The 17095-nt window shown below is 42.6% G+C and overlaps 2 protein-coding genes across 3 annotated transcripts in view; one reads left to right on the top strand and one right to left on the bottom strand.

Moving 5' to 3' along the window:
- The window catches only part of LOC124787897 (E3 ubiquitin-protein ligase Ubr3), a 289094-nt gene that overhangs the window by 147905 nt on the left and 124094 nt on the right, over positions 1 to 17095 (bottom strand). The window lies entirely within an intron of this gene.
- Positions 1 to 17095, top strand: part of LOC124787898 — a 35948-nt gene that overhangs the window by 9400 nt on the left and 9453 nt on the right. Inside the window, exon 3 of the mRNA XM_047254876.1 lies at positions 7549 to 7905. Within this exon, the coding sequence (XP_047110832.1) occupies positions 7549 to 7905 (357 nt within the window). The remainder of the gene's footprint in view (positions 1 to 7548; positions 7906 to 17095) is intronic.

The raw sequence follows: 17095 nt of genomic DNA, 5'->3' as shown, positions 1-17095 counted from the left end.
TCCGAATTATTATAAACAGTTAATGTCCGTCCATACAGCAAGAGCTGAACATGCTGGGGCAAGCCATTTACTTAGAAGAATATTTGTACTCATGAATGTAAATGTTTATATGGAACGGGTCTTGACATTGCCTGTGTGTAGACAGCTGATAAACAGTTCTGCTTAAAGTTAGATAAATGCTCTGTTTGAAGTGAGGCAAACACAAGATATTTTAGAAGTAGCTGTTTATCCAAAATATACATAAAGTACCTCTCATTATTAACAGGAGTACATTAGCTCTAGTCATAAGTTGTTGTTAGTATACCTTAGTCCGCCCCGTAGATGAATGGTCAGTGTGATGGATTGTCAATCATCTGGGCCCGGGTTCGATTCCCGGCTGGGTCGGGGAATTTTCTCCGACCAGGGACTGGGTGTTGTACTGTCCTCATCCTCATCGACTGCAGGTCACCGTAGTGGCGTCAAATTGAAAAACCGGCGAACGGTCTGCCCGACGGGGGGCGGGGGGGTCCTAGCCATACTATTAAATAAATAAGTATACTTTACAGAAATAGCCTGCAGTGGTTGCTTCTGCCCATCCCTCAACATGAGATGTTCTAAGCATATGCCAGCAGCAATGCCTCTACAGAGGAATGAGAGAGAGCACAGGAGAATACCTGTACAATACGCCATAAAAACACTATTAATGCTTTCGTTCGCTTCCAACAAAATTGGTCGTTCCGGAGTAAGCACACATTGTTCCTTCAGTTTGGCGTCGGTCTCATCAGTATTTCCTACACTCCCTCAAACGAGTAACAAACATGTAATTCACAAACACAGCATTTCAATAACGAAACCGCGTTCAAACGGATTACTTTCTAAACGTAAGCCTGGAGAGCACCTAAATACTGTCCTCTTTACAGATTTAGTCTCCCTAATTCAAACACGCAGTGCCCGATCAAATCATCGCCCAGCCACTCAAATTTGATTTTTTCGTGTTTTCTATAAACAGTTAAGGCGAATTTTGGAACGCTTGCTTTGGAAAGGTCAAGCCTTAGTTCCTGCTCTATCCTTGTCCAATGACCTCGATGTAGACGGGATATTAAATTCTGATATCCTTCCTTTTAAACTATATGCTGTTATTACTGTTGCTCTCCGCCTCCTCCCTCCTCCTCCTACCACCACCACCACCACCAGTATTACTACTACTACTACTACTACTACTACTACTACAGTGATATTTTGTTAAAACGACACACACGTAAAAAAGCTCTTCACTTCGGTGCCGCGTAAATCTTCCATGTACGTAACGGAAGTAGTTCGAAGTTCTAGGGGACTGATGACCTCAGATGTTGAGTCCTTTAGTGCTCAGAGCCATTTGAACCATTTTTTTAAGCGCCTAGAACCGCTCGGTCACTGCTGCCGGTCAAGATTCTGGCTCTACGTTTTTCGAAAAGATCCTGTGGGCTACCAGAAGCTGGTTAACAAGTAAAGCGATTTATCAGGTGGCGCTAGGAAAATCTTCGGCTGTTATTAACAAACGAACACGGTAAATTTATCTCCTGACTTCCAGTAGTCTACCACATGCATCTAGCAGGTGAAGTACCCCAAAATCTTAACAAAAGTATAGTGACAGAACTTGTCCATTTATGGGATGTAACCAATGCACCATCCGTCCAAAAGTTCAGGCAGATTTTATTCTTGGCGTATATAAGCGACATCAGCGCAATAACTGTACACAACATATGTGCATTCGACTAGTTAGTTGTGAGCAGGCAGTGTTATGTAGTGGACGTGCAGCCATAACGCGTCAACGTTGTGTCACAAATTGCAGAAGAATATCATACCTAAATCAACTGTTCAAGACATTATCCAGAATATGCAATGATTGTTCTGAACATCTGGACTCCCGAACAAAAACAGCGACACGTGGACGTCTGCCTCGACTTGACAAATCCAAAACGAGGTCAGTTCTTTCCTAGAAAAAAATCGTCATTGGTGGCAACACCGTGTTATAAATGCGAACCTACCAAAAAACGACAAAGTGCACAAATTAACCTGAAGGGTCAACGCTTTGACGACATAACCGACATTCCAGCATATGCGACAGGAAAAACATCTCAAAGGATGCCTATTCTGACAGTACCAAATGGTTCTGTGCGTTGTACTCAAGTGTAGTGTGGGGTGTGAGAAAGACAGTACAACATGTGAAGCATTAAAACCACTATCTTCACTGACTCTATTTTTTATTACTCCAATCTCGAAACTTTCTGGACAGATGGGGGTTTTACAGATTCATTCAACGGACATGCAAAATAAGTCAAGAACTCACAACCCGAAAGCGCTGCTGACGAAGAGAGGACGGCAAACCTGAGAAGGGAACCAAGTTGACTGCAAGGAGCAAAGTACGTCACAACAATCATGAAAATGAAGATTAAGAAGGAACAGCACAACGTGCTTATTCTCCACAACACCAGGGAAGATGGGCAATTCCCTGCTAAAGTCCATGCTGTCGTGGCCACTTATTAAGACATTGCTCTCTTGTCGAGTTCCTCGGTCGTCGTTTGTTTAATGCTTTTTCTTTAAGAATGCCCACCACGCGTGCTGACGAAACGTCCGAAAAATTGTTAATGAAACGTCGGCCTAAGATCCCGGCCAACGAGCAATACGCCAAAGAAATATTAAAAATCTGGGTGTTATTTTCACGAATTTGAATAATGAGGCCATTTGGTGAACGGCACTTGCAGCAACGAACTAGTGTTGATCAATGAAGGCAACTTGACGTGGTCACATACCCGCTCAAGTTTTAATGAAAGCCAAATCACTACCGCGGCCAAATGCGTTGCTGGGCACGTGCAACCATATACCTCAGGCTCCCAGTGTGAACTGGCGATAAAATGTCTTAGGTCTTCACTGGGTTTTCTTTATACGCCTGTGACAGCTCTAGGCTTCTACGAAGAAACACAGCTAGAATTCTGCGTGTTTGTTCCTTCCTACAAATTTACATTTTTCGGCATTAAATTCTATACTTTATTTTTTTAAACAAAAGACATTATTAGATTCATTGCTAAAATGTTCCTTTACGGTATATGTTATTGGAAATTTAACAAAATAGTGTCAGACAGTAGTGCGTTTTATGATGTCATCCACATTTCATGAAAGCACTATAACGCACGAAACAGGAATCTTACAATGAAGAACATAATATTTAGGAGACCGTAACTAGTGACATGGGCCGGGCAAATGCCCAGTGGGCAGGACATTTATAAATGGGCATTTGTCCAAAGCATTTTAAAAAAGTACTTTTTAAAGTTTTTACTGCTAGAATGTATAATTTAACAATGTTAGAAGTTAGTAAATATTTACATTTAAATATAAATGTCATTGATTGCCTTTATCACTATGAACGAAAAGAAGGAAGAGAGAAGCTTTTTTTTCCAACTAACATTCCAACTGGCTTTACCAAGGAAGGGCGCATGTTCTTGACAGCTGCTTATCCTTTACAAAGCCCTTTTCATTTTTACCAGTTCTACTCTTTTCTTCTTCTCCCCCCCCCACCCCCCTCCTCAAACACACCGCGAACGCAGCTGTGCAGTGAAAAGTCGGTATAAAGAGAATAACACTGTCCTAAACAGACGGCAAGTGTTTTTTGACAATAAATGTATGGTTAAATGTTGAACTGTTTCGAGGAGGGGGAATCTTGATTGTCAGATGTAGTGACATTTGAGACAACCTATTTTTTTCTTTTCTGCTCCTTTCTTTATCTTTCTTTCGTATGACTGCACTGCTGTGAAGATAAAATAAGAAAGACTAACATAAAAAAGATTAAATAACAAAGACTCATGCCCAAGACACTGGAAATGTTCGATTCCAATAACTAGTCAATTTCCAGAAAATCTGCGATTCTTGGACTTGTGGAATTGGAATCTGCACGTGACTCATCACTAATTAAAATCATTATGGATAAACTTTTTTACTAATTTTTTGCAGTAGTACAGTATAAGTAAAATTACTACCTACAGGCTACCTACTTAATATAAACTATACATCATTTCAAGAATAACTTTTAAACTTGAGTTTTTTTATTATGTACTCCCAAGAATTGGCATCATTAAAATGTATAGTTATGTTTACAGTCCAATTTATTTCCCCTAATAACATCTCCCTAACTCTAAAGCAACTTTTTCAACTTGGTTACCCAACCACTATACAAGTAGTGTTGCAAAACGCCTTTTCCAATACAGAATATCAATTCCAAATTTTTTATAAGCGCCACTTATCAATTAATCTTTAAAATACACAAATGCCCATCACTTATGAATTTTGAGCATTTGTACAGGCATTTATCCTGGACACTCGCCTCAACTTATAAATGCCCAGGCATTTTACATCACTACCCATAACATCACAGCAACTGTTGATGGGTAATGATTTTCTTATTTTTGTCACATCCTAGATACTGGAATGGGACGCCTATTATTATGTTGTTATATTATTGATGATTATTTTAGTCCTCATAGGGTAATTTGCATGAAAGGCCAGTGTCAGTTTTCGCTACTGCTTGTGATACGCACTGTATACAAATCTTTTACTTGAGCGCCTCTGGCGACCTTTCCAACGTGGTGCCGTCAGGTGGCACCTCGTGTCGCTTGGGCCTTAAACCGTCCCCGATGGCAACTTGTGGAATATAGGAAACCCCAATCATAGCTGAGGAAGCTTTATTAATAAAGCGAAATGTACCTTATTAAAAATACGTAATTTTTACCACGCTTAGAATGTAAAAAAGTAAAACTTAATTTAAAAAGTGTTTGTACACGTTGATTTAAATAACTTTATGACTGGCGTTTCAGTGAGTGGATCTTAGTTCTTTCTTGAGCGCCACGTGCTGGGTAGACGAATCTACAAACATATTCCGCAATTCCACCGCAAGGTGCTCAGTTGACGGCACTCTATACCACTATCAGTCGTTTCCTTTCCAGTTGAAATTACAGACTGGAGCGAGGGAAAAACGATTGTCTACATGCCTCCGCACGAGCCCTAATTTATAGTATCATCGCGGTTCTTACGCGAAAAAATAGGATCGTTCTGCAGTCAGATTCAAATACCTGGTCCTCCAAATTTTCTCAATAGTGTTCCTCGAAAAGAACGTCCTTTCCTCCGGGGATTCGCATTTGAGTTCCCGAAGCATCTCCATAACACTTGTGTGTCGATCGAACCCACCGGTAACAAATCTAGCAGCCAACCTCTGAATTGCTTCCGTGTCTTCCTTTAATCCGACTTGTAGCGGATCACAAACACACTAGCAGTACTCAAGAATAGGTAGAAGCGTCCAGTATGCAGTCTCCTCTACAGATGATCTACGCTTCCCTACAATTCTCCCAATAACCCGAAGTCGATCATTCATTCGCCTTTCCTACCACAATTCTCACATGCTCATTCCATTTCATATCACTTTGCAACATTACACTCAGATATTTAAACGACCTGGCTTTGTCAAGCTGTGCACCACTAATGCTGTATCCACAGGTTTGTTTTTCCTGCACATCCACATTAACTTACAGTTCATTACACCAATTATAAATTTTGTCAAAGGCGTCTGGTATCATCCTACAGTCAGTCATCTTTGAAACCTTCCGAGCATCGTCAGCAAATAACCGCAGATCGCTGCCTACCCTGTCCACCCGATCATTTGTGTGTATAGAAAATTGTAGCAGTCTTATCACATCTCCTTGGGAAACTCCTGGCGATACCGTTGTCGCCGATGAAAACTCGCCGTCGTGGACAACGTGGTGGATTCTATTACTTAGTTTTTGAACCACTCACATACTCCGTATGCTCGTTAACAAATGGAGTACCGTGTGAAATGTTCCTCGGGAATCTAGAAATATACTGTTACATCCATAGTTTGCCGAAACCATGTACGAAAAGGGCAAGCTCAGTTTCGCCCGAGCGATGCTTTTTGAAACTGTACCGATTCGTGGACAGGCGAAATACCCTTCAGACTTCAAGAAGAATATAATAATTCCAATCCCAAAGAAAGCAGGTGCTGACAGATGTGAAAATTACTGAACTATCAGTTTAATAAGTCACGGATGCAAAATACTAACGTGAATTCTTTACAGACGAATGGAAAAACTGGTAGAAGTCGACCTCGCGGAAGATCAGTTTGGATTTCATAGAAATATTGGAACACGTGAGGCAATACTGACCCTACGACTTATCTTAGAAGCTAGATCAAGGAAAGGCAAACCTATATTTCTAGCATTTGTAGACTTAGAGAAAGCTTTTGACAATGTTGACTGGAATACTCTCTTTCAAATTCTGAAGGAGGCAGGGATAAAATACAGGGAGCGAGAGGCTATTTACAATTTGTACAGAAACCAGATGGCAGTTATAAGAGTCGAGGGACATGAAAGGGAAGCAGTGGTTGGGAAGGGAGTGAGACAGGGTTGTAGCCTCTCCCCGATTTATTCAATCTGTATATCGAGCAAGCAGTAAAGGAAACAAAAGAAAAATTCGGAGTAGGTATTAAAATCCATGGAGAAGAAATAAAAACTTTGAGGTTCGCCGGTGACATTGTAATTCTGTCAGAGACAGCAACAGACCTGGAAGAGCAGTTGAACGGAATGGATAGTGTTTTGAAAGGAGGATATAAGATGAACATCAACAAAAGCAAAACGAGGATAATGGAATGTAGTCGAATTAAGTCGGGTGATGCTGAGGGATTAGATTAGGAAATGAGACAAAGTAGTAAAGGAGTTTTGCTATTTTGGGAGCAAAATAACTGATGATGGTCGAAGTAGAGAGGATATAAAATAAAGACTGGCAATGGCAAGGAAAGAGGATATAAAATAAAGACTGGCAATGGCAAGGAAAGCGTTTCTGAAGAAGAGAAATTTGTTAACATCGAGTATAGATTTAAGCGTCAGGAAGTCGTTTCTGAAAGTATTTGTATGGAGTGTAGCCATGTATGGAAGTGGAACATGGACAATAACTAGTTTGGACAAGAAGAGAATAGAAGCTTTCGAAATGTGGTGCTACAGAAGAATGCTGAAGATTAGATGGGTAGATCACGTAACTAATGAGGAGGTATTGAATAGGATTGGGGAGAAGAGAAGTCAGTGGCACAACTTGACTAGAAGAAGGGATCGGTTGGTAGGACATGTTCTGAGGTATCAAGGGATCACCAATTTGGTATTGGAGGGCAGCGTGGAGGGTAAAAATCGTAGAGGGAGACCAAGAGATGAATACACTAAACAGACACAAAAGGATGTAGGTTGCAGTAGGTACTGGGAGATGAAGAAGCTTGCACAGGATAGAGTAGCATGGAGAGCTGCATCAAACCAGTCTCAGGACTGAAGACCACAACAACAACAACAACCTTTTCGTAGACATACGCTTTTCGGTCTCTAGGAAATTTATTATACTCGAACTGAGAATATGTTCCAGGATAAATGCTAAGCTCTGTCAAGTGTAGCTGGCTGTACGCCGATAACATTGCCCCTAACAAATACAACCTGTCTATTGACTTTTTTTTTAATTTACGGAGCCTTTTCACGGGTACTGTTACAGGTGGAGTACCAGCTGGACCGCGTCGCGATGCACAGTGCGGAGGCGGCACGCCAGGCTGCTATGCTAATACGCACACTGCCGCAGCAGCTGCGCTTCGAACTACAACTGTCTGAGCTCGACAGGCTGCTGTCCAAGGTGCGCGTGGCGGACGAGCAGCTTCAAGAATATGTAATTAACGGTTGGGACAACGAAACCAACGGCTGGATCATCGAGCGGGCCACAATCGAGGACTTGGCGTTCAGCATCGTGTCGCACCGCGAGGGTTCCGTGCGGGCCGCACTCGACCGCCTGGACGATCTGCTCCAAGGCTCCTTCCACGGTTCCCCGCTCCTTATCAGACTCGCCCTCTCTATGCGTGTAAGTATGGATACCGTGCTTCTTCAGTAGACACAATGAAGCTCTCAAACAGAAGGCCGAGTACTAAACGTGGTCGGTTCTTCATTGCGAAGACAGGTTTAAAACAGCGTTCTACGATGTACATTATTCACCGTAGATTGAACCCTAATGTAAACAATGTTTAACACATGAATTTTTCATTGGAAACTGCTTTCTCTGCCCCGTGTGTGATCATGTCGTTCGTGTGCGACGCGAAAATGTGTGGAGTTCCTTCAAGTCCTGTAGTAAGACATAGGTGCAGAAAACTTAGAAAATATATAGAAACAGATGGTGCTTAACGTTTGCGAGAATATATATATAAAGCGGCCGTGAGGGCATCGCCACTGCAGGTTAAAATACGCTAGCTATGACACTCCAACACAAACGTACCGTAATAATCGTATGTGGCTTACAGGAAGTATAGTCCAATGAGGTAACAAACTAGGAGAAATACTTACTGCAACGATTACATCCGAATTAAACTTACGATGAACAGAGTGTCCTACGTAAGTCTCTTCATCCTTGCGTAACTTTAGTGCCCTACATCCTCTCAAGCCTTGGTGTCCACTACAATGTTTACTCCCTGCACTTCCCCCCAGTGTCCAATGGTAATAATGCTTTGGTGGGAATTCCGCTCGCTATGGCCGCGCAAAAAATGAGGATGTTCGCTCAAGTTGTGTACAAAATGAAGGGAACTCGTCTCCATTGGTCCGAAGGCAGGGAAGCTCCGTCGCAGAAACAGGTCTGCTATCTGACCCAGGTGGAGGGAAGACCAACAAAGCGGTGGACTGGCAATAGAGCGGCTGCACTCCTCTCTCCTTCCACTTACCTCTTTACGTCTTCTAATAGCGAAACTGTCAACTACCACAGCAAATAAATGCTTTAGTAGGTGTGTACCCTACTTGAGCTTTCGCTCGGGCGTACTGTCTACGAACTTACTTAGCGCTACTTTTGGGGGAGAAAATGAGGAACGGGAATGGAAGAAGATTCTCCCCTCACGATGACATTCGCGGGTAGCAATTACACAAAGGGTATATATCACACACTGTTTCAATTAGAGAAGCAATATCCGGGTGTTACGACGTACGGGAATCAAGACTGATTATATGTTTCATATTATATAAAAATTTTCTAATAACCTACCAGATGAAACTAGCAGGAATGCTACAGTATAAATATCAGTTCTCCAAAATACGAATTAGAACGCTGCTAGAGCGCTGAAATATACACTGATCAGCCACAACGTTATGATCACCGACTTGCTATCGATACAAACCCGTCTAGGCAATATCAGCATCACCTGGCGAGGAATGACTGCTTGTCTTACACACGCACTGTGCATGCAATACCAACCACTGTGCAGAATGGGGAAGGCTCGCGATCTGTCTGAGTTTGACCGAGAGCATATTCTGCTGTCCCGGGGGCTCAGCACGAGTATTTCGAAAACTGCGCAACTTTTCGGGTATCCGAGGAGTGCTGTGGTGTCTGTCTTTGTGGCGAAACGGGGTTGAGCGGCCAGCCCTTATTACAGATGTCGGACGTCTTAGGCTGGGCAGACTGGTAAAACATGACAGGTGGCGAACTGTGGCGGAACTAACATCAGACTTTAATGCTGGGTAGAGAACAAGTGTGTGTGAACACATACTTCACCTAACACCCCGAACGATGGAACTCCGCAGCCGACGAGCCATGCATGTGCCAATATTAACACCACGTCGTCGGCAACTACGACTGAAATGGGCAAGTAACCATCGGCACTGGACGTCGGTGCAGTGGCAGAGCCTTGCATGGTCTCATGAATACCGATACCTTCTTCACCATGCCGATGGGAGAACGCGAATCCGTCGTCTTCCAGGGGAACAGCTCCTTGACACCTGTACTGTGGGATGGAGACAAGCTGGCGGCAGCTTCATTGTGTTCTGGGGAACATTAACATGGGCATGGATGGGCCTACTGGAGCTCGCGCCAGGCACCATGACGGCAAATGAATATCGTACACTGGTTGCACACGTATACCCTTGATGACGATCATGTTTCCCGACGGCAGTGGTATTTTCCAACAAAATGGTGCGTCGTATCACAAGATCAGGTGTGTGATGGAGTGGTTCGAGGAACACAGTGGCTAGTTCCAATTGATGTACTGGCCGCCCAACTCGCCAGATTTGAATCCAATCTAATACATCTGGGAAGTAATTAAACGTGGAATTTACGGGAATCGCGTGACTTTTGTTTGCAGATGTGGTGCCAAATCCCTACCACGGCCTCACTGCTTCCAAGCTACTACGCGTCGCCGATGTTATGCGTGACATACCGACTATTAGATAGGTGGTCATAATGATCTGGCTGATCAGTGTGTGCAATTCCTAAGTTTGATCTTAGCCGGTGGATTATGCTCTGCACGAATCCTTCAGACCTTTGCCAGAAACACTGGGGAGAGGTGAAGAACCAAATGCCACTTTTTATGAACGCTGTAATTTGCTTTCGTAGTGCTATCACATTTTCTACTCTTGGAAAAAGGAAACTGATATTTCGCCCCGCCCCCCCTCCCCACCCAAACCCTCAAAAAATCGTAAAAAAGGAAACTTTTCTAATTGGCTTAAGCAACCCTCCGTGGTCTCTGAGCTAACAGTGGCATACGAAATCTATTTTCTTTTTTACTAATTTGAAATCAAATTAAAGCATTATGGACCTTTCCAATGGTTGTTAAATCATATGCGTGAGGTAGTTCTGATCTGAGTACAATCTGCTATCAGAAGCAATCACTTGTCGCATTTTATCGCCTGAATCTTAACAAGGCTCATCCTCTGACATCCCGATTGTGTTTTTAGATAAAGTCGTGATCTTGTCGAGTCTCCGCTACCGACTGAAGATCAATGAATTGTTAACTGCCGAGAAGAATTATTATCTGTCTTTATTAAGTGCTGCAATACGCAGTACTTGGAATACTGAGATTATAATGGAAACCACACACGCTGACGGAACTGGCGGTGAAGCAACCTTAATTCTCTGTATTTATATTCCATAAATCTGCTATAAGAGACTGCAGTACATCAGGACGGAGTGGTAAGGAGCTTTGAACGCCGCGATCGAGCCTGCTGTAAACGGTGAATGCATGATTCTAGCCTCCGCAACGAGGTACAAGCTTCGATACCTGGCCCGTATGCACTACGCGCAGTCGCCGACTGATTAACAGTCTCTCTAGTTTTCAGCTGACTGTGAATATATGCATTTAATTCTTACATATACAGTCTTACCATACCATCTCAGGCTTTGCTTAAAAAAATTAAAAGTAAAGTTAGGGAGATAGTATACAGTGATACCCGAATGCCTAACCTGCTTTGAGAGAAGGTTGGACAAAGTTCATAAAGTTACGTTAGCGTTTATAAAGCGGTATGTATTCTATCGGCTGGAAATGTGCTTAATCCGAAAAACTGCCCATGGGTGTATTTTTTCCATCATCGCACTTTTGTAACAAAAAACGTCATTATAGCGAGTGACGCTGAGGGTGAAATGTGGGTCAACCATCGATGTATGACATCACAGAAAGGCTGAAAGGAAACAAATACAGTCAGTCGGCTTGGCTGAATCACGGTAATGATTAATACTGGAAACATGCGACACGAAAGTATTCTCGAAGGCGGAACTGAAAAAAATCGAGTTGTTCTGTATAAGAGTGCACTAGTTGGACATGAATCGTAAGTGATGTGATCTCTCAGATTTTCTCGGCATGACTGATCAATAGTGTGCTATACACAATTTATAAGACAGTTCATTAGACTGACAGCGGCAAAGGGGAAACCAAGCGCATTGTACGTTAAATATTCGTTGGCGTGTTTCATGGTCACTTGATGTCATTTGTTTTGACAGTGGCGATCGCCAAAGCACACAAGTTGTGAAATTTGCGGTTTCCCAATTCCTTGTGAGATTCTGTCGTGCTTGCCTTATCGCTGAATGCGTCACACACAGATCAGTCGAGGAAGCTAGTTCCTGCACAGCAGCGGAAGTGAGTCAAAGTGAGCGAAGGCCGCCCGAAAGGCGTTACCGGCGGTTGTGTAATTCCCCCTCCCCCCAAACTTCCAGATACGCTTCTAGACAATTCTGAGACTTCGTAAACCTCGTTGGATTATGTCTTGGATAGTTCTTACAATCAATAAGGACGGGGGAACGCTAGCCGGGCGGTGTTGGAGCATTATCGTCTTACGTATTTTTACAATTGCCAATCTGAAACAAAGCGCTGAGAAAAATTTAAGAACTACTGAGAGTTGTTCTGGAACATAAGGAAAACAACAGATACTGAAGAAGTAATTCTTATTAGTAGATAATAGCTGACATACTAAAAATTTTAGATGTTTCATTTTTGTCTCTGGAGAAAGTGGAAGGCAATGGAGAAAGCTTTGTGCATTCGCGAAGGAATGTGTGTGTGCCGAGAAAATCTTCGGAAGTACCTTTGTATTTGTACTACTAAATGTTTTCCCTTGTTTTGCTCAGTTTAATTATGGGAAGTACGATGTGAGATCAGGGACAAAACTAGTTAATATCAAACTGAACGGTCATTTGTCGAAATTGCGACTGGCTGCGGTGTCATCAAACTGCTTTCTTCCTCTATATGGAGAACACAGCCTGCAGCAGATGCTAGCGGCAGCTATCGTTTTCTCGTCACTATCTCCAACGCAACACATCAAATAAACAAAGACAATGGAAGGTGTTTGTTAGGTTGTCACGTGAAGGGGAGGTGAAAACTGAAAATATAAAAAATACAAACGTAAGAAACTGAACCTGTTCGAGAAGGAAGAAGAAAAGAACTGATAACATACGGAGTGAACTTCACTGATAATCAATGTAAAGATACAAGAAGCAAGTGTAAACAATGTCAAGCCGGTAACGTAATCGTGGGCCACATGTGTTTCACGGTCAGATGTGTGCTGCGAACAATGTCAAAATTCCACCACTGTTTTTCTCCTGTTGCATTAGATACAAAGGTATTCGGTTATCATCGCCGCACGCTAATGGAGCCCACGGATGTATGTGTGTGCCGCGGGGAGGGGAGCTTTGGAACGCTTGACGCACTAAAATTAGTATGGCACATATATTAGGCATACATGTCAAACTTCTTACAGTTTTAGCGATTAGAAGTTGTAATCGGACACTCAACACACTATACTGGTTCCATCTTTGTACTACGCCTATTCATTAATCGCTGTCCGTCACAGTTCTTCAGTAACCAAATCATCTAAAATGGTTCAAACGGCTCTGAGCACTATGGGACTTAACATCTGTGGTCATCAGTCCCCTAGAACTTAGAACTAATTAAACCTAACTAACCGAAGGACATCACACATATCCATGCCCGAGGCAGGATTCGAACCTGCGCCCGTAGCAGTCACGCGGCTCCGGACTGTGCGCCTAGAACCGCGAGACCACCGCGGCCGGCAACCAAATCATCTCCCTGCATTCGTAGTTCACTGTTATACACGGGGTGAACTATGAACTACAACTCCACCGACAAACTTTCTAAGGCGGTAGCATCGATTAAAACAAGAAGAGAAAGTCCTAAACATTGCCTCGAAAGAGAATACCTTAAGAAGTACGAGCAACTGTTAATCTTCGCTACTGTGAGAAACATCTACTGAACAAGGGCTTTAGAGCTCCTGTCTACTTGACTTTTTTTCTTGCTTTGGACCATACTACCACCTCAGAAAGTTTGTTGATGGAGTTCTGGTTCACATTTTATTTTTTCTGCCAACTGGCCTCAAAAAAGTTTCTGACGAGTGTAATACGATTTTTTCAAGTAGCTGAATGGAAGTTACAAACATTAAATAGCAGTCAACTCATAGGACCATCATACTCATTTCAAATCTTACACGAGAATACGTAGGCTGGAAACTTAAGAGCTTCAAGGGTACCAAAATTAAGGCGTTTTAGTTGCTAAACTAATTCTGTGTCACACAGTTAAAAATTTAAGAAATCACTCAAGATGTATTGTAATAAGCCTCCAATAAAATCTGCTGTGCACGTGATTGTGTTATGGCATGTATCAAACTGCGCCTGTGGCTTCACTGACTTCAAGGACTTATAAATATTTATGCAACCGACTATAGAGAATATGTTCTTCCCAATGTTAGTCATCACATTTAGTAACACGAAGGCTTTTAATAGGAAAAACGTCAAGAACTGCAGGTTTTTCGGGATCGGAGAGCAGCGATTTGAAAATTACTATGAGGTACAAGAAAACAAAATTAACAGGAAATAGACTGGGATAACAGATGTAATTAATTCTGTAGCAATGATCAAATGGGTATGGGCGGCAAGAGTGCTCATACCCGAGGGCTATTTGGGGGAGGGGGGGGAGGGGGGGGGGGGGAGAGGGGAGGCGCCCCAGACCCCCTAGTTCTAAGGGGATGGAAAAAATAGTGTAGCCAGGTGTTTACCTCCCAACAAAATGATCAAACAGGTTTCTAATTGGGTCAGAACTGGAGCTTTTTTTATGGCTACTTATGAATCGCCATTCGCCTTTCAGAATATTAAAAACACATTTCCAGGTCTAACTCCCCCCCCCCCCACACGAACTATCGTATGGACGCCCTTGATGGGCGGGATATGTACCCCGGCGAATGGGAAACTCTTCGCTGGCATATCTGCGAATAGCACGAAACAACTGAATAATTAAAGTTGATTAGATGACATTAGAAAACTTATAAGATGAACATGTATGTGTATGACTGAAAACTAATGCATAAGCAGATCGAGTCTTAAAAAGCAGTTGGTGTCAAACGGCTGATAACAGTGAAGAGAAACCTGTCTCCACTCGTTACGAACTTCCGGAAATACTTGATATATACAATTATGATCACCAAGTGGATTCAGAATACGGTAGGGCATTTTTATTTCCGGTGAGATGTTCATACCAGCTGATTAACGAAACAGAAGTAAAGCATAATACATATGACTGGTTACAACATTTCAGTCGCAACAGACGTACCACAATAGAAATAAACGGATGCGGCTACAACCTATTTCTTTACATAGCTTGCCGCCTACAGATTGCACAGACGTACCACAATAGAAATAAACGGATGCGGCTACAACCTATTTCTTTACATAGCTTGCCGCCTACAGATTGCAGAGTCCCTGCAAAAAATACTTTGCTTTGGATCGTGTGTTGTTTCGTACGTTTAACGTGGGCCCTGAAACAAAAGGAGAATAAGAACAACGAAGAAGAAGGAAGCCCTGTTCTTATCAACAGCGGATGCGGTCCGGACGCGCCCTATCACTGTCTATGCCTTTTCTCGCCGCAACCCGATACTTGACGTCCTGCTCTTGCCCGTGTAGTCAGCCACATACCGAGGTAACGTCACGGTCTGGGTGCTACGTAAGCCGCGTGCCTATGATCCCAGGGTCACAGTTCAAAGGTCAACTACGAATTCTGGTGTGTCGCACTAAGGAACACGCCGGACACAACGGCACATCACGCTATAACCACTCTTATTCAAAAATTAAAGACCTGCATTTCGATCACGACTAGGGATATTGTGACCGTAGTCACATCACATGAACCGCGAATAGATATAGCGCATTGTGTACGATACGCACATTACCGAATGCTGCGCTCTTTCTTCGAAAGGTGCAACTTTTAACACTGCTTTATTTGACCTGGTAATGTTGCGAAATTTGTTGCTATGAAAATGTCACAAAATTCGTTTCGGTACTTTCGACAGAAATCTGTACGTTGCGGAACATTATCTGGTTATGGGGTGTTGTAATGTCGTCGTGACCGGCATCTAAGCATGGTCAACAGATTGTAAATTACCAAGTCAGACTTATCTTAGAAGCTAGATTAAGGAAAGGCAAACCTACGTTTCTAGCATTTGTAGACTTAGTGAAAGCTTTTGACAATGTTGACTGGAATACTCTCTTTCAAATTCTGAGGATGGCAGGGGTAAAATACAGGGAGCGAAAGGCTATTTACAATTTGTACAGAAACCAGATGGCAGTTAAAAAAGTCGAAGGACATGAAAGGGAAGCAGTGGTTGGGAAGGGAGTGAGACAGGGTTGTAGCCTCTCCCCGATGTTATTCAATCTGTATATTGAGCAAGCAGTGAGGCAAACACAAGAAAAATTCGGAGTAGGTATTAAAATCCATGGAGAAGAAATAAAAACTCTGAGGTTCGCCGATGACATTGTAATTTTGTCAGAGACAGCAAAGGACTTGGAAGAGCAGCTGAACGGAATGGACAGTGTCTTGAAAGGATGATATAAGATGAACATCAACAAAAGCAAAACGAGGATAATGGAATGTAGTCGAATTAAGTCGGGTGATGCTGAGGGAATTAGATTAGGAAATGAGACACTTAGATGGTCGAAGTAGAGAGGATATAAAATGTAGACTGGCAATAGCAAGGAAAGCGTTTCTGAAGAAGAGAAATTTGTTAACATCGATTATAGATTTAAGCGTCAGGAAGTCGTTTCTGAAAGTTTTTGTTTGGAGTGTAGCCATGTATGGAAGTGAAACATGGACAATAAATAGTTTGGACAAGAAGAGAATAGAAGCTTTCGAAATGTGGTGCTACAGAAGAATGCTGAAGATTAGATGGGTAGATCACGTAACTAATGAGGAGGTATTGAATAGGACTGGGGAGAAGAGGAGTTTTTGGCACAGCGTGACTAGAAGGAGGGATCGGTGTGTAGGACATGTTCTGAGGCATCAAGGGATCACCAATTTAGCATTGGAGGGCAGCGTGGATGGTAAAAATCGTAGAGGGAGACCAAGAGATAAATACACTAAACAGATTCAGAAGGATGTGGTTGCAGTAGGTACTGGGGGATGAAGAAGCTTCCACTGGATGGAGAGCTGCATCAAACCAGTCTCAGGACTGAAGACCACAACAACAACATGTCAGAGTTCAGTATCTTAAACCCAGGGGCAATCACGTGCCAAGGCTCAGGCTATCGAACGGATTAAAACGGTTTACAAAATGTTAACATACGTGGATACAGACAAGGGGCTTGTGGATGAGGATTTCATTTCCGTTATCCGTATAGACTGCTTACTTCTCCATCATGGCCTTCGACTCATTAAAAGTCTGATTTCTGTACTAGCTGTAAATAAAATTTTGTTCCTTTAATTTTACCCCTCACACCTTAGGAATTTTAAACTTAGAGTCAACACTGTTGA

This window comes from Schistocerca piceifrons, chromosome 3 (genome assembly GCF_021461385.2).
Source record: "Schistocerca piceifrons isolate TAMUIC-IGC-003096 chromosome 3, iqSchPice1.1, whole genome shotgun sequence".
NCBI lineage: Eukaryota > Metazoa > Arthropoda > Insecta > Orthoptera > Acrididae > Schistocerca > Schistocerca piceifrons.
This window is presented reverse-complemented; position numbering and strand designations above follow the sequence as displayed.